This window comes from Chelon labrosus (assembly GCF_963514085.1).
Source record: "Chelon labrosus genome assembly, chromosome: 20".
NCBI classification, from domain to species: domain Eukaryota; kingdom Metazoa; phylum Chordata; class Actinopteri; order Mugiliformes; family Mugilidae; genus Chelon; species Chelon labrosus.
The window spans coordinates 18,541,813-18,562,335 of NC_140353.1; the positions used below are offsets into that span (position 1 = coordinate 18,541,813).

Below are 20,523 nucleotides of genomic sequence, written 5' to 3' on the forward strand. Positions count from 1 at the left end.
AAACGTGTGTTGTGAAGAAAGGGATGTGACAAATCCCCTGATTTTCTTTTTTAAAAACGAAATGGTGTACTGAGCAACACCTGAGTCTCTTTACGCTGACTGGAAACACTTCTGAACAGATGGACTCTAATTTGGCCTTGAAATGACTTTGTAATACTAGAGGTGCAGCTAGCAGATATGTAATATTGGGTCATTTTCTTGAATTAGCAAATACACAAGCATAATATTTCTGTTTCATCTTGTTTGATTGGATTCTCTTTATCTACTTTCAGGACAAAACTGATATTTTCGGTAATTTTTATGCAGAAATGTATAAAATTCTGAGGGTCCCAAATACTTAATAAGCGGAACTGTTGTTAGGAGAATTTTCCATTGGTGAGTCAAACAGTGCCAACTGAAGCAAGTCACACTAGGGTAAAGTTGAAAAAAAGTCAAGACAAACAAATGCAAAAACATAGCATAGAAAAGTGTTGAAAGATTTACTAAATGAGTAAGAAGTAAAAAGAAATGTGAGATATAAAAAAGGTCATAATGAGAAAGTAAAGATGTGAGGTTGTATGGTCAAATCTGACGAGTATCAATTTGTGGACAGAGTGTAGCAAACTGAACTATACAATACTTGAAAGACATTACTCATTGGCAAAGGTATCACTACTGTCATCAATTACACCTGTACTTGACGAGTCAAATGAAAAGTGAAAACAGGCCTGTTGTAATTCAGAAGCATTTTGTGATGTTAATTAGTCCATACAGCTAAAAATCCCTGCAATCTTTTCAGGATTTTATTCCCTTGTTGTCCTCGTATCAGAATGCTTCAACCAGGCAGACATCAGATCAGTCTTCATCACCACGGAAAGACAGAGAAGGACATAACTTTGTTCTTAGGAGTTCCCGCTATGGATCTTTTCTCTGCACTAAAGATTAAAAACACACACACACAGACCCTAATCCTACAGGGGAAAAGTAAACTACTTTTTAGTTTACAGTCTAAACTAAATCTGCACTTTGACAACTCTTCAACACACTTTTTCACAGCTTCATCAGGCTTCCAGTGTTCCAAAAAAAAAAAAAAAGATTCACTCAGCAGTTGTGGTTGTACCACCGTATTATTAATTCAGACTAGATCAAAGAATATTTCTGAATAATCTCTGTTTGTTCGCATGTGTTGCTTCAAGAGGGGAAACACCGATCAAAGAGCTGTCTGAGTGTGCTTTGTTGAAATAAAACAGACATGGACAAAAGAAAGATTATTTATTAAATTGAGGTCTGTAAACAGGGAGGAAGCTCACGCTTTTTCTGTGCTCCCCCGCGTCTACAGCTGAAGGACGACGCGAATGCTGAAAGAGGAAAATGGGATGAGAAGGCAGGCATCAGATTGTTTTAAAGATTACAGCACGTTACCGACACCCTCAGCGAAGTGCAAATTGTTGCGTAAGTCCTGTCTTCAACGTTCGTCTTATCTAAGGTTTGTCCTCAACAGAGGGCAGCAGTGACGCATGCATTTTTTAACAGGCTAAAGCCACAGGGACGCGAGAGCACTACACACTTTTACATAACAAACAGCTTCAAAATTGGGAGTGAAATCCAGGCTTACCATTTCCCAGCATGCATGAGATCAAAACCATCGATGATCTTCTCAAAGGGCAGAGTGTGGGTCACGAATTCATCCACTTTTAGCTTCTTGTTCATATACTCCTCCACCAGTTTGGGAACGCTCTCGACGCTCTTGTATCCTGGGAAAAGCACATGTAAACTCTCTCGATGGAGGAAAGAAGTGGCTTGTGTTTCCAGTGGTCGAGCAAAATTTTGAAGAAAAACTGATGCAAGTGTTACCAAAGGACAAATATGCACAAGGGAATGAGAGCAGAACTGTTTGTCATACTACACCAGAGCCTGATCGTGTGTTTGTACGAGAAAAAAAACCTCAAGATATCCAGTTTACTGCACAACTGAGCATCCATAAAAGTGCAAACAGATGAATAATTGTATTAATCTGGTGCTGTTTTGCATCTCTTTGAAGTTGCTTTACATCTCTTGTGTTACTGGCTCTGTTGTTTTGCACTTGGTAGAATTTTCTTTTGTCTAGTTGTAGTTCTTTCATGTGTCTTTGTAGTAACTTTGAATCTTGGTTTGTTTCTCTTTTCCACGGTTGTGTCCATTTTTATAGATTTATGTCTCTTTGTTGCTTTATGTCTTTGTGGTTGTGTTTTGTCTCTTTGTGACTCGTTCTAGCTTCTTTGGTGCCTTCGTTGTCGTTTTCTTTCTCTTTGTAGCTAGGATGCTGGGATCTCGTTCATTGACTGTATGTGAAGCTCAAGACTCCTGGGCCTGTGGACCTCTGGTAGCCCTTGTCCATTTTTAATCCACATTTTAGCATAGAATTAAATGGACCTTGCAACAACACCGATGCCTATACACACAAAGAAGCAGGCATGCTACCACGTTCACCATTGCAGTTTAGTATGTTAGCATGCTAACATTGCTAATTTGTCTTAGTTGTTTAGCAGTTGTCATCCACTAAAGCAGCGGTACTGAACAAAAAAATTTGACCTGATGATGGCACATGTTATCATGACAGTTCAATTCCATGTCTTGCCACCCAGTAGCCGTTGAGAGTTGTGAGGAATTACACCTGTCAGTGATGATGCAGACTGATTAACTGGTGCCAGTGAAATACAGTACTTAGCCTACGGTGTCTGTTGTATGAGAAGGTAATCAATGTGGTAAAACAAATGACCACGTTACCTCCAAAGGCTGTGCCTTTCCAGGTGCGTCCAGTCACCAGTTGGAAGGGCCGGGTGGAGATCTCTTGTCCGGCTGCTGCCACCCCGATAATGACACTAGTGCCCCATCCTTTATGACAGGCCTCCAGGGCTGCTCTCTGCCATCAGGAGACAATATGAGGTCAGTGTCACCTCAACCTCATCCTAACAGCACCTGAGCACACTCTGGGTTATTGCTGAATTGTATTGTGTGTCTTTGCTATACCAAAGACTATCTTTCCAAATGTTTATTAAGTTTATTATCCACGAAAAATTATGCTTAATTTTGTTATTCAGCTTCTGCAGATGAAGCGCTGAGTGTGGGACTCACCATGATCGCTACATTGCCCACACATTCAAAGGAGTAGTCCACGCCTCCATCTGTCATGTCTATCAGGACCTCCTGGACTGGCTTGCTGTGGTCCTTTGGGTTCAGCACATCAGTGGCCCCAAACTCTCGAGCAGTTTTGAACTTGTCAGGGTTGAGATCGATTCCAATAATCCTGGTGGCCCCGGCTACTTTGCAGCCCATGATTGCTGCAAGACCAAGAGCCCCGAGGCCGAACACTGCACAAGTCGACCCTGCCTCCACCTGTGGGGTTGGGATCAGCGAAATGAAGTATAAAGGAGCGGTGAATAAGAATGATGCTCTAAGTTAATGTTACAGAGTAAATGAGCCAGCATATTATGAATGTACTTGTATTTTTAGCCTGCTTGTGTATTTCACCGTCATCTACTGAAAGTAACTGCCACCTCATGATAAATGACCGCATTAAATCCATACTTAAAATATCACAGCAGCTCTGTGTAGCCTGCATTTAGGAGCAACAGTGCTTTACGGTGACAAGTCTAAAACCCAACAATGTGCCATGAGGTTTCCACCGTCTTTGTTAAGAGTGTTGACATTATGATGAATATTTATTAATTAGCACTAAACACAGCTGACATGGATGTACATGTATTGGTTTTTCACAGTGGTGGGCCGTCAAGGCCAGCAAAGCCTTCTCTGCTGGACCAAACATCAAAACCACACACTTACATTTTAGTATTTTCCCATTAATCTTATTATTCTTATTTAAATTATTCCCAATAGCCTATTCTTTTCATTTCATGGCTTGTCTGTCTCTCAGCTGCGGTGCTTGTGGCAGTGTAACTTTACATTAGAGCTTTTATCCAATCATATGTCAGCCATCATGTGTTGCTGGAGTCAAAGAAATCTGCCTGGGCCTTCACAATTAAAACTGCACGCTTAGATGACATTGTAATGACGCTGTTGTTGTGGTCCTGGGTTTCCAGTGCTGGTGCTGTTTGTGCTCTTTCCCTGCTCTCTCTCTCTCTCTCTCTCTCCCTCATTAGGCTCACCTGGGCAGGCATCTGGTGGGAGCACATGACACAGCTGCGACCACTTTTTAATCAACACTCTTTAAAAGGCCGGCCGTGGCGTCCCTCCAGTGCCAGATAATTCCGCATGTCATGGTTTGTGCTAGTTCTCCGGTTTTCGCCTTGCGCCTTAAAGGATTAATCTTTTGCTAATATTGGACTTATCTCTTATGTTTTCTTCCCTACCTTCCAGTGCCTCCCAGGGAGAGCCAGAGTCCTGCCCCGGCAGCCGCCGCTTTGAGTTTTTCCGTCTGTTTCTCCTGGAGCTTCCAGCGTCTTCTGTTTGCCTTTTGCGTTTTTGTTTTTTGTTCTGGGATATACGTCCCAGCTGAGTTTTTGTGAATAAACTCAACTTCATTGACTTCAATACGCGGTGTTGCCTCCTGCTTTGGGGTCCAGCCACCAACCCCAGACCTTCATAGCTGCTCCTTTAACCAACCACATTTCAAGTTTGTATTCTTAGGCCTACTCTGTGGCCTACGGTAGCGTCAGTGTTTTCAGGTCCTCTGCTGATTGGAGGGTCAGAGAGACGCTCTGTTTAAGTCAAGCCGGCGGTTCATGTTCATCTCTTGCGAGCTACACAACTAAATCGTCCCCGTTAGCGTTTTGATAGCTAATTTTTGAACCTGCGAAAACCACTATTGTTAATCATATGTTGATACTACAAGAAAAGTCAGGATATATTCAAAATCGGTTAGAATATATCTGAGGATCATAGATGACTCATTTAGCTATCTGTACTAACAAGCATGGCTTAAAAAAAAATCTCCAACCTAAAGTGAAAAAGCTTACAGTCCTACACATACAAACTATATTGCACTGATAAAGGTTTGAACTTTTCCATGTGTGTAGAGAATATCTGACCTTTGCTGTGTTCACAGCTGCTCCATAACCAGTGGTGATGCCACAGCCCAGGAGACACACCTTGTCCAGAGGGGCCCTTGGGTTCACTTTGGCCAGGGAGATCTCAGCCACGACAGTGTACTCTGAGAATGTGCTGCAGCCCATGAAGTGGAAGAGGCTCTTGCCTTTGCACGAGAATCGAGACGTCCCGTCTGGCATCAAGCCTTTGCCCTGAGTGAGCCTGGAGAAAAGAAACAGAACCAGCCGCTCAGAGGTGCCGCACAAGGTGTGACAGATCTTCATGTTAGAGCCTGATCTGCACACGTGTATAGAGGTGCTTCAGTCCAGGGCATTTACCTGATCTTTTGACACAAGTTGGTTTTGGGATTCTTACAGAACTTGCACTCTCCACACTGAGGAACATACAAGGGGATGACAGTGTCCCCTAAAATACAAGCATACCGTTACATATTCGTCATAGCATTTGCAGTAATCTTAGAACTACTGTCATCACAAATGAGAAAACTGAGGCTGCAGTGGGAACGCACTGACCAAAACTGGACAGATCAAGAATGTAAGAAGAAGCATAACTTGTTGTGGAGAGTCTTTTGGCACTGCTGGTGGCATGCTCAGAATTTGGTGTCAGCTGCTTAAATTCAAGGAACTATGCAGCGTTTTGTCAACAGTCCAACCTGCTGCTTCTGGTGTAATGGTGCAGGAATCAGTCATAGTTTGGATGCCACAGTTTACTGCCTGTTAATGCTGCCTGCATTCCTCATTTTATGGACACAATTAATCATCTTCTGATAATGGACATGGATAATACACCATGGCGTCCATGGCCTCCCCAGTCAGCAGATTAGGAGACTGAACCAGGAAATTATGCAGTCATATTAAAAAGGACCAGAATGTTTCTAACATCTTGTGGAATCCATGGCAGTAATAATTGAGAGTTTTCTGAGAGCAAAGGGAGGCCCTATACCTATTAACAGTATGGTGTTCCCAATGAAATGCTTGCTGAGTATAGAGGAGAGGAGAACCTGGTTGAAATTTGGTGACTCCCTTTCCGACACTCTCCACAATGCCGGCTCCCTCGTGGCCCAGGACCACAGGGAAAACTCCCTCAGGGTCAGAGCCGCTCAGCGTGTAGGAGTCGGTGTGGCAGATTCCCGTGGCCACAATCTGAAATCAAGGGCTGTGAGCTTATCCGTCGGTCCATGCCAAATCTGTTTAAAACTGATGTGGAGCTTGTTGCAGACCTGTCTTGCTAAGGGGAACTCAAATATACAGCAGCAGTATGGGGAACTTTGTTATTGCTACATAGGTGGCGTGCGAAGTCCACTATGGTGTTGGACTGCACATACACTGAGGAATGAGGAGAGCTCACAATAGATAGCCACTCCTTCCATAGGAGTGGTCATTATAGGTTACCAGTTGTCAAGACTATATGCAGTACAGTATATGTATAGTAGTAACAGTGTTATGAAAATGAGTTGCAGCGTTGCTTTAACGCTTTAATTCAGTTCAGTATGTCCCTGGGATGACTGGGTAGGATGTACAGTGCTTCTACAGGGTCCACTCCCCAGCAACTCCACAGGATAAGCATTGTACATAACTGATTGAACAAATATGCCGACTCACTACAAACCCATCAAACCCTTTGTAAATGCGTTACCTTGAGGCGAACCTCCCCAGCTTTAGGTGGTGCCACCTCCACCTCCTCCATCACCAGAGGTTCCCCGGCGCCCCATGCTACTGCAGCTCTGCAGCGGATGACCTATAACACAGATTGAAAGAGCTTCATGTGTGGCCTGGTGTTGCTCAACACCGACAGCTCGCAGGGAATTTAACCCTCTCAGTGCTGCGGTGGAAGCAGGAGACGGGAACGCGAGAATGTGCAAATAATGGACGAAAGAAAATGACGTCTTGCTTGTTTTACAGCAGATGACTGCGGGCAAAGGAAAAAAAAATAAACACAGAAGCAAAGTTTTTTCTGCGGCGTTCTCGAGAAATGAATACAACAGAACTCTAACCTTCTGTGACATTTTGCAACAATAGGAAGCCTGAAAAAGAAGCATCTTCTAAGACAAAAATAAACCTATCAGCATATTTTTTTTTCTTGCCCATTATAGATTATTAAATGCAGTTCAGCAGAGAGACTGTTGAACTTATGTTGCACTGAAGAAAGAGCTCAAACCACCCCTCCATGTCCTTCCTGTTCTACTGTAAACATGCCTTGTACTTCATAAATACTTAAGTGAGCAGAAGAATGCTAATATAACTGCATATGACAAGAAGCCGGTGTTCTTACCTTCTCAGCAGTTGCCATGCTGTTTCGCACTCTCCCTCATGAGGTTAGGTATGGGTGTGTGTTATCAGTGTTTAAGCCAGTCACAAGGAGAGGGCGTTGCCTCCGGGGGCTGTGTCTGAGCGCTCGCTGATCTGTCCACTGAAGTACTCATTTTCTCCCCAAGGTTAAATAGAAGACATACAATCATCGGATAAAATTAGTGCAGCCAATCAAAATTGGACTTTTTTAACTGAACAAGCAAGCATTTGCCTGCAGATAAAGGTGGTGTACAATGCAGCAAGGACAGTTGGATTGTGAATTATTTATTCCACAAAAATATCAATGGATGGAATACTCTACTCTTCTGTGGGAAAAATGAACCACGGCCATGGCCTTCGAAAGTAGTATTTCAAAATTTAGCCGAATAAATTCTTGTAGACATTTTGCATCATTTCCATTTGGTCTTTTAAACAGTCTTCCATATAATAAATTCCTTCAGCTGCAAGATGCTTGAGGGTTTTCTTGGCTTTACAGCCTGTTTCAAAACACCCCACAACATTTCAGTGGGTTTTGTGTCTGGCCTATTTGACCAGACCATTTCACAACCCTCTAATTCTTCTTTTGGAGCAATTCCTTGGAGGACTTGCTAGTGTACTTAGCATCACTACCCTGTTCTACTTTAATTCTACTTTAGTTTAAGCTTTCAGACAGATGGCCTTACATCGCTGTAATGTATATTGTACATTACTTGAATCAGTGACTGCAAGCTGCCCTGTCGCTGAAGCAGTGAATTTACCCCACACCCCTCCTGAAAAGCTGTGTGCACCAGACTTGCCTGCTATTACTGTGGCCTGACAACTGTATACTTACATTTGCTCAGATTACATCATTCCAGAGAGCCTGGTTCTTGCAAGTGGAAGCAACGTGAGATAACACCACAGCCGTGAAAAGCAGCAACCCATTAACAGTGTGGCCAGTGCTGTGAAACTCAAAATAATAACTTCACTGGCATGAGTCTGCACACATTGGATAATTAGTAACTTTAAGTGTAAAATTAGAAACCAAAGCACAGTATATCAGTATTCAGTTCCTTAACTCTCACACTGACGTGGTCCCTGGCCATATAAACCATATAAAACTACTGCATTTGATTTGTTAACAAAGGCATCTGGGGGCAGCCTTGATTTGAAAGTGATTACAGTTTGAAGTCATTAGGAATTTGGTTACAGAGCTCAGCAGCATTACAAGCTGGTAAAAGCTGCTTCGTGGCTTCACAATATTTAGCTCAGAAAGTAGGCACTACTGACAGATTTCTCTCCAGTGACCTGAGAGCAGGTGGGTACTGCCAAGACATATTTGAAAATTATTTTGAGCCTGGCTCAATTTAATTCAGATTTACCAGAAGCCAGTGTATTTCAAGCCAAGTCAATTCATTTAGGACGTACACAACACAACAAGTACACAACAAATTTTGCCCAAATTCTGGCACAGCCAGGAAAGCCAGGGAAAAAAACGTATGTTTCCAATTGAGATCTGAACAAATGTCTGTGAGACTGATGACCTCAACGGATGAATTTGGTTTCCATGGTGTTTTATGTTTGTGGGTGATGACTCAACTTGTTCAGTTGTAACCCAAGTCACTGTAACCTGAGAAGATAACAGAAAGCTCTTCTGTTACCAGAAATCAATTTCTGTTCATCTCACACTGACTGGGATACACCTGCCTACTTTCACCATGTTGTGCATTTTTCTTTTTTAGTATACCCTGATCAGACGCAACACTGAAACCACTGAGAGGAGATGTAAATAACATTGACAAATTTGTGACAATGCAATGTTCTGCTAGGAATCTTTTGGACCCCCGCATTCATTCATGTGGATGTTTCTTAGACATGTATCACCCACCTAGACCAGACCAGGCACCCCCACCCCATAGCAATGACACCCCTTTACGGCAGCAGCCATCCCCAGCAGGATGAAGCCTGACACAGACACACACACAAAAACGGTTTAGGAACAGCTCAAAAAACATGAAGAACAGCACAAGGTGTTGACCTGGCCTCCAAATTCACTAGATCCAAAACTGAACCCTCTGAAGACCCATGTCCATTCTCTAATGAGCCACAATAGTTTTGGAGGCACAAGGGAGACCTACACAATATTAGGAAGGTGGTCATAATACCTGATCGATGTATATTCCTGTGTTTTTCTGAAGGTTATCAACTGCTCCTATGAACCTAGACCCATTCGTGTTGAAAGTACCTGTTACAGACATTGCCCATGTGCAAAGATAGCTCCCTTTTGTACAGGCACAATCACATTAACAAACAGAAAGATAAGACCCAGTCCTTGATGACTGAAGAGACGTTCAGACCATTTGTGATGAGAAGGTCCAGGATATGACCAAGCAGATGAGTTCTCCTCTGTACATGTTGTGTTAACGTTTGACAAGGCTCACCTGTTTACTGAAAACATGTGAGCCTCTGGCAAGTGGTATACTGCTGATGACAGAGAGGTAATGACGGAATGAACAGCAGGTTGTGCAGATGAGCGAGTAGGTCAGGTGTTGCAGGTGACAGGAACACAGACGTTACTGCAGGACAAGTCCGGGTGGCATTGCTGGAGATGAATTGTGCAGATTAACTGGATTTTCCATGTTTCAGGACAAAGACAAACTAAAATGTGAGTTTGAAAGTGAATTAAATGTGTGCTTCACACAAAAACTGCTGTACTGCAGTCAGTATGTGCAATACAAAAAAACGTATCTCATTGTCAGCTAACTTGGCATAAGCTGCAAAGACAGTGCATGGGTTCAGGAGGATTACAACATGTGAATCCACTGTGACTGCTGGTGCAGAGACAAGAGTCTGGGAGTCCATATCAGCTCAGACGACATCTCTCCAAGAAAGTGCAGAGTTGCAGCTGGTACAAATGTAAAGCTACCAAACATTAATGAACCTGCCAAAGAAAGATCATGTACCCCCCTACCCACCCCCAAATTAAGATTGTGGTGCCAGACAAGTTAGCTGATTATGCAATACTGAATCTTGTGTGTTTGGAGCCAAATGAGAGGACACATCTGTTGTTTTCTAAATCTTGGAGGCCATCCTAGCAGGGAAATTCCCGCATCACCTGCCAAGATAAGCAAACACTGATGTAATTTAGCTAGTCTGTGAAAAGCTACAAGTAACTGACACTTTAAACATAGTTTACTTGAGTAGTCAGTGACATGGCAGACTGTGCTGCGGAGATACAACCCCACAAAACCAAAAACGTAAACAAGGAAGACGCAGACCCTTCTGTTTAGACCATTTATTTTGCTCTGTAAAACACTTAGACATATTTAGTCTTTGACTATATAAACGCTGCAGAGATTTATCACATTCACAATCTGCACACAGTTCACTGAATGGTGCATCCACTATTTTGTGCAATGTATAATTTGGATGTTTTTGCTGAAATCCCGTATTGTGTAGTGGTCAATTACTAAATTATCCAGGTGTCATGGAAAGCAGCATAGTGCTTTTATTGTGGAGAAACACTCAGGACTGTCCGGATACTGTGAAACAAAAATAGAAAAGATTTGCTCAGAGCTACACCAATTTATCATAATCACTGATTGTGATGCTCTTGATTTGTTAATAGTGGAGGAAGCGTAGGTTTACCACTGGCCGTGCTTCATCATTTCAATGGCGTCATTGACTTGGTCCAAAGTCAAGTTGTGAGTGATGAACTCATCCACCATGACCTTCTTGTCCAGGTAGGCTTTAACCATCTGAGGTACGCCATCCTTACTCTTAAACCCTGAGCCACAAATTGGACGCAATATTAGATCAGACGGTTTAATTTAGAAGCTGATGGAGTTAAAGAAGCTTAGGGTCAGCGGCAATGTTCATATTTGTCTCACCTCCAAACAGGGATCCCTTCCATGTACGTCCACTGATGAGCTGAATGGGCCGAGTAGCAGCATCAGCCATGTCTGTCCAGCCAACAATCACACCGACACCCCAACCTTTCACACAAGACTCCAAGGCACTGCGCTGAATGGAGTAACGGCACAAAGTCAATGTATTTGTACCCAGTAGGGTGTAACCAAATCTACTGTAGCTCAAAGACTTTTTGTAACTCCTACCAATGCTAGTTGGCTTGAGCAAATTGCTCCAGGTCTGTCAGGTTTGTTGGGTGCTTTGTTAATTTTATCGCTATCTGTACATTTTTAGTTAAGTCCCTGTTCATTAACTTAACACACATCGCCACATGTGTCCCGAGTGACCACTTGTGATCGTACGTCATTTGAGGTGCAGCACGGTATGGAAATTTGAAGTGACGCACTGAAAATTTCCACACTTTCAACGAAAGATCTGAAATAGTAGCACAAAACTGGGGAGGCGGGCCTTCATAGTGACCAGGGACGCCTTGTGATCACAGTGCCAAAATAATGTGGTCAAATTCGCCCCAGTACAACTCCAAATATTGAGAAATCAGATCTCAATCCTTCCTCAATACGTTTTGGGTGTGTTCACACTTGTACTTAGATCACTCATATTATAGCAGGTGTGAACAAGGCCTACTAAGAATTGTAGCAGGCCACGTCAGAATGGAATATTGTTTGAGTCAGGTGTAAGACCAACACGTTTAGCCACTGCTGTATGTTTCTGGACCAGATCAGAATAAATAAATCTGCCTCACCATGACTGCCACATTGCCGGTACATTCCACAGAGTAGTCCACTCCTCCATTGGTCATGTCAGACAGCACCTGGCTGATGGGTTTATCGTGATCCTTGGGGTTCACAAAGTCAGTTGCACCAAACACCTTGGCCTTCTCAAACTTCTCTGGATTGATGTCAACAGCTATAATCCTCTTTGCTCCTGCAGCCTTGCAGCCCATGACTGCAGCCAAACCCACAGCTCCCAGGCCAAACACAGCACATGTAGAGTCTGGTTCAACCTAGCAGGAGAGAGAGAAAATTGGATTACTTTAGGTTTTTAAGTTATTTATCCCATAAGTAGTCTTTCACGTTTGGAAACCATGACTGATGATCATAAACACTAATACCTCTTGTCATTCAGGCGTACATAGCAGATTGATTCATTTTTTTCCATGGGACAATTTTAAGTATTTTTATATGTCACCGTCCAACACACATATTCATTTGCAGTAGAAATGCAGAAAAAAATATATATATTAAAAATAAGTCTGATTGCTTTCACAAGCACGAAGGTTCATTTGCAACCATCTGGTGCTCTGCTGTGTGTAACTGTTGTTCGACAGTGTGCAACATCCCCTCCTGTTAGACTGCAGATGGAACAAAGACTTGCTGTGTTCAGACAAAAGAGAGTCACCAGAGTAAAAGAACGGCTTCCCAATTACTGTTGCGGATTACAAAACTAGCAGAAGTTCCATAATCCACAACTCATAGCTAGCATCCAGAGATACTGTTAATCCCCAACTGTCAAAGACGCACACCTTAGCAGTATTAACAGCTGCTCCATATCCAGTGCAGATCCCGCAGCCCAGAAGACAGACCTTGTCCAGAGGAGCTGAGGGATCAATTTTAGCCAGAGCAATCTCGTTTACCACAGTGTACTCAGAGAAGGTACTGGTTTTTGCGAACTGCTCGATCTTCTGTCCCTTGCAGGTGAACCTGGACTCTGGGATAGCCAATCCATCTTGAGGAACAAGGGACCTGAAAGAGGCACATTTAAACCACATTTGAGAGCCACTATGATGCTATTTGCTGAGTGACGCTTTGATATTTACATACACTCACTTTTACCTGTTCTGTTGGGAATCACTACTATTCCAATGCAGGATAATGCTGGTTTTTGATCTGAATATTTACTACTAGCATCAGGGTTCTGCTTTTCTCCAATATTCACTGGTGTACATTTTGCACAGATCCTCATCTGTTTCAAACCTCAGTAAACATTGTCTATACTTTGTGAGCCTGAGCATTGTGCTTTAAAAACTATGTCAAAGACAAAAAGAGCAAATCCAGCAGACAAACGCATATAAAACTCACACAGACTTCTCACACTGGTTGGTTTTAGGGCTTTTACAGAAGCGACATTGTCGACACTGGGAGAGGAACAGAGGGATAACCTTGTCTCCTGAAAGACAAAAATGCAATGCAAGTTAAGCCTATGTTTGCCCTAAACAGTCCTACTAATCCCCCAAACTGCTATAATAGTTTAAATGAATGAGGTGCTGTTCAGTGAGGTTCACATGTTTCGGTCACAGAAGATGTCAAAATATCATGTTGGTATCGTAGATTAAAAAGAGCGTCGGGCGTCATTTTGTTCCAAACTCACCTGGCTGAAATTCAGTGACTCCAGGCCCGACACTCTCCACGATGCCCGCTGCCTCGTGGCCGAGGACTAATGGAAAGCCATCTGCATTCTTGGCCTCCAAAAGGTAGTACAAGTCCGAATGGCACACTGAAGTCGCCACGATCTGCACCAGAAAGACCAGGAAAAACAATCAAATGGTGATTTGTTAAATGTCTATTTTATTTATGACGACTTCAGCTCCGTAACTGTTCAGATGAAGTATTTATGTATGTTAAATATGCACGGATGTGTCTCTCACCTTGATGCGGACCTCGTTGGCCTGAGGAGGCGCTACCTCGATCTCCTCAATAACCAAAGGCTTGTTGGGTTCCCAGGCCACTGCTGCCTTGCACTTGATGACCTCCAGGGCACAGCATAAAAATACTGAGGTATGACAAACATTACTCATGTAATGTAAAACTCATGCTTTACGGAAGGTAAATGTAAGGTATGCAAGTAAACGGCTGAATGAATAGAGAGTTTTGCCTTGAATTTAAATACTTGCACATCTGAATGGAAATTTGAGGATATCCTGGACTTTCAGCGTGTTTTTAGGTTTACAACCCTATAATCCTTTTCAGATTGAACAGTTACACTGTTGCATGGCTGAAAAAATTATAAGCTGTGATCAAGTCAAAATGGAGAATGAGATATTTAACTGAAACAGAGGAAAAGAGTCGTAGAGACAATCAGTTAGGACACCTTTCAACTTAGATATTACAGAACGGTAAAAAGATATTCAACCCCTTATGCTGTCATAAAGAGTAGTCAAGGTCACATGTGTTCAGCTTTTAACACTTTTAATAATCCCACACGAGGTTGAACATCTTCTGCCTTTTCCAGCAACCTAGATATTTCATACAAAGTCAACGATATGCATGCATATATTGTAGAACGCCTCAAGTTGAACTTTGCTTACCTTCCCAGCTGTTGCCATGGCTGTTGTGAAGATGGGCGCTTACAAGTTGGAGAGGAGTAAAGAGAGGACAGCAGCTGCAGGACAAGAGATCGGAAGGAGAAAACAAGGTCCCGAAATTCAAGTTTACTCTGTGTACTGGGCAGATGGGCAGGGACGTTGAATGGAAGTTGGAAGCAGCTATTGGTTATCTGTAGTGTTGTGCAATGCGAGTTTCGAAAGTTTTCAGCTGCCAACATCTGGACCACAAATGTGAGCCAGGGAGGAATGAACAAGCAGCAACCACAACTGAATGCAATTCTTTTCACACCAAATTCCCTTTTTAAAATAATATAGATCACTGCCAGATAATAAGCAGCTATTTAGTCTCACTGTTGCAATGAGACGGACACAGTGAAACACAAGAGTTACCGGATGTGATGATGCTGCAGCTGGTTACACATTTAGAGCAGAACAGCATTTCCTTTGAAACTGGAGAATGTATGAGAACAAAGATGTACCACGGACTAGTGATGCTCAAGCGGCTGAACATTTTTTAGATGATTTTCAGACTCTCAGAGAGACAGGTCAACAAATTGTGAAAGTATGGACGGATCTGTATGTCCCAGGCATGCAAAGGAAAAAGTGCTGCTGCCGTGCTGCCTTCAGGCACCTGCCAACTTCAACTACTCCTCCACTACCCAGCATCTGGACTCTGGAGGGTGCCGTTCCTACCTACCTACCTTCGATGTTTGTGATTCAGCTCTATGGCACAGTCGCTTTTTAAGTCTAACCGCTTAACCGTTACCTTGCCAATTTCACGTTTCCTCAGTTAGTGCACATTCTGCAACCACGTGGTCTCTCTGAACGGCCTGTGGGGCGGCATCACCAGTACATAAAAATAACCTGAATGAACAGAAGCAAGAGCTGCCTTGTGATTTCCCTTCTGCAACAAGCCAAAGCGTCATCTTTTAAAAAAAGGTTTATTCCAAAGGAAAGCAGCACGCATAATGTTATTAGACTACAGATGTGTCACAGATGATCCACACAAGACACCTTGGTAAGAGCAATTGCCTGCAATCAATGTTAATGAACATCAGGTTAAGCCAAGGCCCAAACAACACTCAGCCATGGTTTCTAAATCAGCAACACAGCAGCCACAATGAGGTGAAATCACCTTAGACATGCTGGTGAATACGATTCAGCAAAATGAAGAAATTCCTAAAAAAAATAAATAAGTGAAAATAAGCACTAAGCATGTCCACTAGAACTACAGTACTTGACTAGAAATACCCAACATTTCATATTCTTACATTTCTGTAAAACTCCCAGCAGTGATGAGCACTGGGTCTGCAGCCTCTGGAGAACAGAGCGTCCAGTCAAAAGGTTACATGGCCACTGATATAGACACTAATTCCAGCTTAAATTCTAACTACATACACAGCTGAAATGGATGATTTAGGCAAAAAGGAGACACCTGCTGGGTGCCAGGTACCTTCATTAACTGGGTCATCCAGATCACTCTTAATTAGTTTATTGCTGTCATAGCCGGAGGTTGATAACGTCTCCGGCTGCCAGAAATAACCAAACAGAACGAATGATTAGCTTGATTTTTACAGCGTCCGCTCAGGTCTTTTAATTTCCTCTTTCCATTTCCTGCTACTCAAGTTAGAAGTTTCTGCCGCTTCACGCATCGTGCTAATAAATTGTTAAAGCTGCATTTATGAGTTGATGTAGAGATCTGACATGATAACGCCAAGAACAGAGACCAGATTTAAAAGGGTGATCTTTGGTTCAAAGATATGGATCTCATAACTAGCTTTAGGGAAAATGTGTAAACTAATTACTGGGCACAATGTACTGTTGGGAAAAGGTAGTTTTTATTATTTTAGTTTTTTATTAGTGGTTTATCTGTAAATGTGAATGGGGTTTCTGACTATTAAAAGACATTAATGAGTGCTCATAAATCAGAATTTGCTGATTGCATTGTGCTCACTTGAATCGCTTCCATTATGTTAAAAATTAACTCCGTGCCTTTGTTTTTAGCTGCTCTTCCAGTGTCGTTAATGATTGATCAGTTTTTACACCTTGAAAATGTGTGCATGTGGTGAGTGGGTGGAACTGATTAAAGGTTTGACCTCAAATGCGTAGGGAATACTGAATGGGACGTGCAGATTTACACTTTAATTTAAGACAGGCGCAAGTTTCGTGATTTAAAATGCAGAGGGGAACAAGGGCTCTGGCAGGATTATTTGCCATGACTGTAATAGGGATTGGTCAGGGTCCAGTTGCAGCAAATCCCGTCTGCCTCTCTCGTTCTGTCAAAATGCTGCATGCCTCAGCCTCCAAGATGCACTGACAGTTTAATGAAGCCGAGAGCTGAGAGGAAATGAATTCTGATGAAGCACATGCAGAGTTGCTGGTGTATATATGTAAAGCAGCCATTTAAGCTGCCACAAATGGTAATGTCTATTTTTTCATTTAAGGTCGTGGTGCCAAAAGAGTTAAGCCACAGATGAGGATATGATGATAATGCGGCGGAAATCAGCTCATAATTCATGTAGTTATTCATATCTTTGTTTCATTGTCACATCCTCTCTTTCATCACAATTTAAACCATTTGAAAAACACATGACGCATTTGCTTATCCTCTCTTGATCAAAACAGGGCTGTCTGAGATGACTGCTTCTCGCAACAGAAGGAGCATTTTAAGGTAATGATCACAAAACTAGCAGGTCAGACTGACCTGTAAGTTGACCTTTCACACATTGAGTGAGATCAGAGTTGGTTCGCTCTGTTAAACAGAATGTAGTTAATGTTTACAGTCCATGTTACAGGTTAACATGGAGATAATATGAGAAGGAAAAATGCAAACTCTTTCACAACTGACACCATTTATTTTGCTCTATCAACACTTTTTTTAAAATAACACTGCGGAGGATTCTCATAATCACAATCTGCAAACAATTCAGTGCAAGGTGTCGACTGACTTCTTTGTATTCTTCGTGTTGTAGTCCTGTGAGAATTACGGAATGACTTTGATGTCACTGAAAGCAACATGCGTGCTCTTATTGTGGAGAAACACTCAGGACTGTCCGGATACTGCAAAAATTAAAAGAGAGAAAAGTATGGCTCTGTGTTGCTAGTGATTCATTAATAAACACTAATAGTGTAGTGTAGGAGTGTAAGTCTACCATTTGCCGTGCTTCATCATTTCAATGGCGTCATTGACTTGGTCCAAAGTCAAGTTGTGAGAAATGAACTCATCCACCATCACCTTCTTGTCCAGGTAGGCTTTAACCATCTGAGCTACGCCATCCTTACTCTTAAACCCTGAACAGAAGAGCAGCCAGTCTCATCCAGAAGGCGGAGAGAAGATTACCAGAGATGCATTGTCAGAGGTGACGGTCATATTTGTCTCACCTCCGAACACGGATCCCTTCCACGTACGTCCAGCGATGAGGTGACGGGGCTTGGTGGATATGTTGTGCATGTCTGTCCAGCCAACAATCACGCTGACACCCCAACCTGCCACACAAGACTCCAGGGCACTTACCTAGATGGAGAAATACCACAACATCATTGGACCTATACCCTAAAAGACACAAGGATACTTTACAGAAGAAGTTCTTTAAGAGCTATTGCTGGAAAATTACTAGTGAGCACATTTGAAAATCTGCCTCACCATGACTTCCACATTGCCGATGCATTCCAGGGAGTAGTCCACTCCTCCGTTGGTCATCTCGATCAACACCTGGCTGATGGGTTTATCGTGATCCTTGGGGTTCACAAAGTCAGTTGCACCAAACACCTTGGCCTTCTCAAACTTCTCTGGATTGATGTCAACAGCTATAATCCTCTTTGCTCCTGCAGCCTTGCAGCCCATGACTGCAGCCAAACCCACAGCTCCCAGGCCAAACACAGCACATGTAGAGTCTGGTTCCACCTAGAGTTAATGAAAATTCACTTAACGTGGTTGGCCTCCAGTGCTCCATACAGGCACTCGCAAACCTTCTCAATGTCAATTTTATTTAAACCTACACACCTTAGCGTTATTTACTGCTGCTCCATATCCAGTGCAGATCCCACAGCCGAGAAGGCAGACCTTGTCCAGAGGAGCAGCAGGGTCGATCTTAGCCACAGCTATCTGGTTTATCACGGTGTACTCAGAGAAGGTACTGGTTCCCATAAATTGCAGCACCTTCTTTCCCTTACAGGTAAACCTGGACTCCACTCCTGCCATTATGTCCTGACGAACTCTGGTCCTGGACAAGACAATTTTTTGATCCTCTTAGAGGACTCACTAATAATATGTTTTAAACATTAGGAAAACAACATGGAAGCATGTTCAGAATGAAAAGAAGATGGAGAGAATGGCAAGAGATGAGCACTAACCATGCTTCTACACACTGGTTGGTCTTAGGATTCTTGCAGAAGTGACATTCTCGACACTGGGAGATGAAAAGAGGAATCACCTTGTCTCCTGAAAGACAGAAACAATGAAGCTTATACAAACGTTAAAAATGGTGTACAAAAAGCTCTGAATTACTCTGATAAACCTCAGTCCCCCACACAGTCTGTCAACTGTCAGTTAAAACTTACCTGGCTGAAATTCTGTGACTCCGGGTCCGACACTTTCCACAATACCAGCTGCTTCGTGGCCAAGGACAGTTGGGAAGCCATCTTTATTCATACTTTCCAAAAGATGGTACAGGTCGGAGTGGCAGACCGACGTGGCCACAATCTGCACGATAAATAAACAGTGAAAACATGCACGACACAAGGTGAGGACAGTGCATTCAACGTGGGTTAGGGATACTGTAGAACGCATCACTGAATGGACCTTCCGGTCTGGAGTAAATAGTTTTGGAGAGAAAAGTGAAAGAAAGTAAATGCAATTAGACACCTGGCCATGGGTGTCCATGGACGTCTCTCACCTTGATGCGGACCTCGTTGGCCTGAGGTGGTGCTACCTCAATCTCCTCAATCACCACAGGTTTGTCGGGCTCCCAGGCCACCGCTGCCTTACACTTGATGACCTAAGAAGCAGTGACAAAAAGTGAAATTAGTTTGGACAATATTAGAACAATACAAGGATGTTTTTCCAAAAATGTTCCCCAACCACTCAACATATTTCTATCACAGCTACTGATCTGACATTGTAGCTAATTTGCAAAAAAGATAAGATAATGGTTTGAAGATAGGGTACTGACAGCTATAACCACTCATATAAAAAACATATTACACCGTGCAACAGTTTAAAGTCCACACATTATACAGGTCATCTGGCACAATTGTTACAATTGAACCACTGAGGAAGTCCGTTGCCTCAGATTAGTTTATGCTATCTTTGAAAATCCATTGAGTTCTGTCTTCACTGTTGATTTTGGCAAACTGTGTGGTATGTCAAAAAAGGACATGAGATATTGAGACCAAGAGGGAAAACACAAAGATTAGCAAAGAAGACGACTTAGCAAGTCACAAATTCAGGGCCACACGTATAATGTGACCTTGATTATATGTATGCAAATACTGCTGATAAGCTCATACGCTGAATTCTGCTTACCTTCCCAGCTGTGGACATTTTTGCTGCGAAGATGACAAGCGTTCACAAGCTAGAAAGGCACAGACGGGGCTGCAGCTGCAGTACAGCAAAGTGGGAGGAGAATACAGGTCCTGAACTGGAGGTTTATACTTGTAATTCGCTGTTATATAAAGCAGCTAGTCAAACATTCAAGGCAGAGACTTTAACCTCGACTGTTTATCAGTTCTTCGTGTTCAAAGGGTTTTGAACCCTTAGAACACAAAGAGTCAGGCACAACCCTTTGAACACAAAGTGACGACACCCAGGATTGGTTGCTCAGGAGGGCTTGAACATACTCCATAATACTCCATATCTCGAAGGCCAGGAGGATCGCGATTTGCCGGTTTCCTGTTTGAGGACTTCAGCTCTGCCTTCAACACGGTTGTTCCGTCTTTGCTACAGGACAAACTCTCCCAGCTGACCATGCCTGACTCCAC

The 20,523-nt window shown here is 42.8% G+C and overlaps 2 protein-coding genes across 4 annotated transcripts; both read right to left on the reverse strand.

Moving 5' to 3' along the window:
- Nucleotides 1–1,236: 1,236 nt before the first annotated feature.
- On the reverse strand, nt 1,237–15,408 carry LOC311505822 (alcohol dehydrogenase class-3 chain L). 3 transcript variants are annotated; one of them, XM_084569606.1, is made up of 10 exons: nt 15,311–15,408; nt 14,527–14,600; nt 13,867–13,968; nt 13,590–13,731; nt 13,301–13,388; nt 12,745–12,964; nt 11,965–12,225; nt 11,183–11,315; nt 10,941–11,079; nt 10,573–10,834 (listed from the first exon to the last, which is right to left on the reverse strand). In XM_084569606.1, exons 2-10 carry the CDS (start codon nt 14,542–14,544, stop codon nt 10,801–10,803), a joined length of 1,137 nt encoding a protein of 378 aa, XP_084425732.1. In that variant the 5' UTR covers nt 14,545–14,600; nt 15,311–15,408; the 3' UTR covers nt 10,573–10,800. The 3 variants fall into 3 exon arrangements, with proteins under 3 accessions (XP_084425733.1, XP_084425734.1, XP_084425732.1); XM_084569607.1 differs by lacking the exons at nt 10,573–10,834; nt 10,941–11,079; nt 11,183–11,315; ... (5 more) ...; nt 14,527–14,600; nt 15,311–15,408 and adding exons at nt 1,237–1,337; nt 1,595–1,733; nt 2,746–2,881; ... (4 more) ...; nt 6,661–6,762; nt 7,297–7,340; XM_084569608.1 differs by lacking the exons at nt 10,573–10,834; nt 10,941–11,079; nt 11,183–11,315; ... (5 more) ...; nt 14,527–14,600; nt 15,311–15,408 and adding exons at nt 1,655–1,733; nt 2,551–2,632; nt 2,746–2,881; ... (4 more) ...; nt 6,661–6,762; nt 7,297–7,340.
- A 2,224-nt stretch (nt 15,409–17,632) lies between these two features.
- Nucleotides 17,633–20,186, reverse strand: LOC311505824 (alcohol dehydrogenase 1-like). Its single transcript, XM_084569610.1, has 8 exons — nt 20,069–20,186; nt 19,440–19,541; nt 19,105–19,246; nt 18,898–18,985; nt 18,548–18,767; nt 18,188–18,448; nt 17,926–18,058; nt 17,633–17,835 (listed from the first exon to the last, which is right to left on the reverse strand). The coding sequence occupies exons 1-8, from the start codon at nt 20,084–20,086 to the stop codon at nt 17,693–17,695; spliced, it is 1,107 nt and encodes a 368-aa protein (XP_084425736.1). The 5' UTR covers nt 20,087–20,186; the 3' UTR covers nt 17,633–17,692.
- Nucleotides 20,187–20,523: the final 337 nt, after the last annotated feature.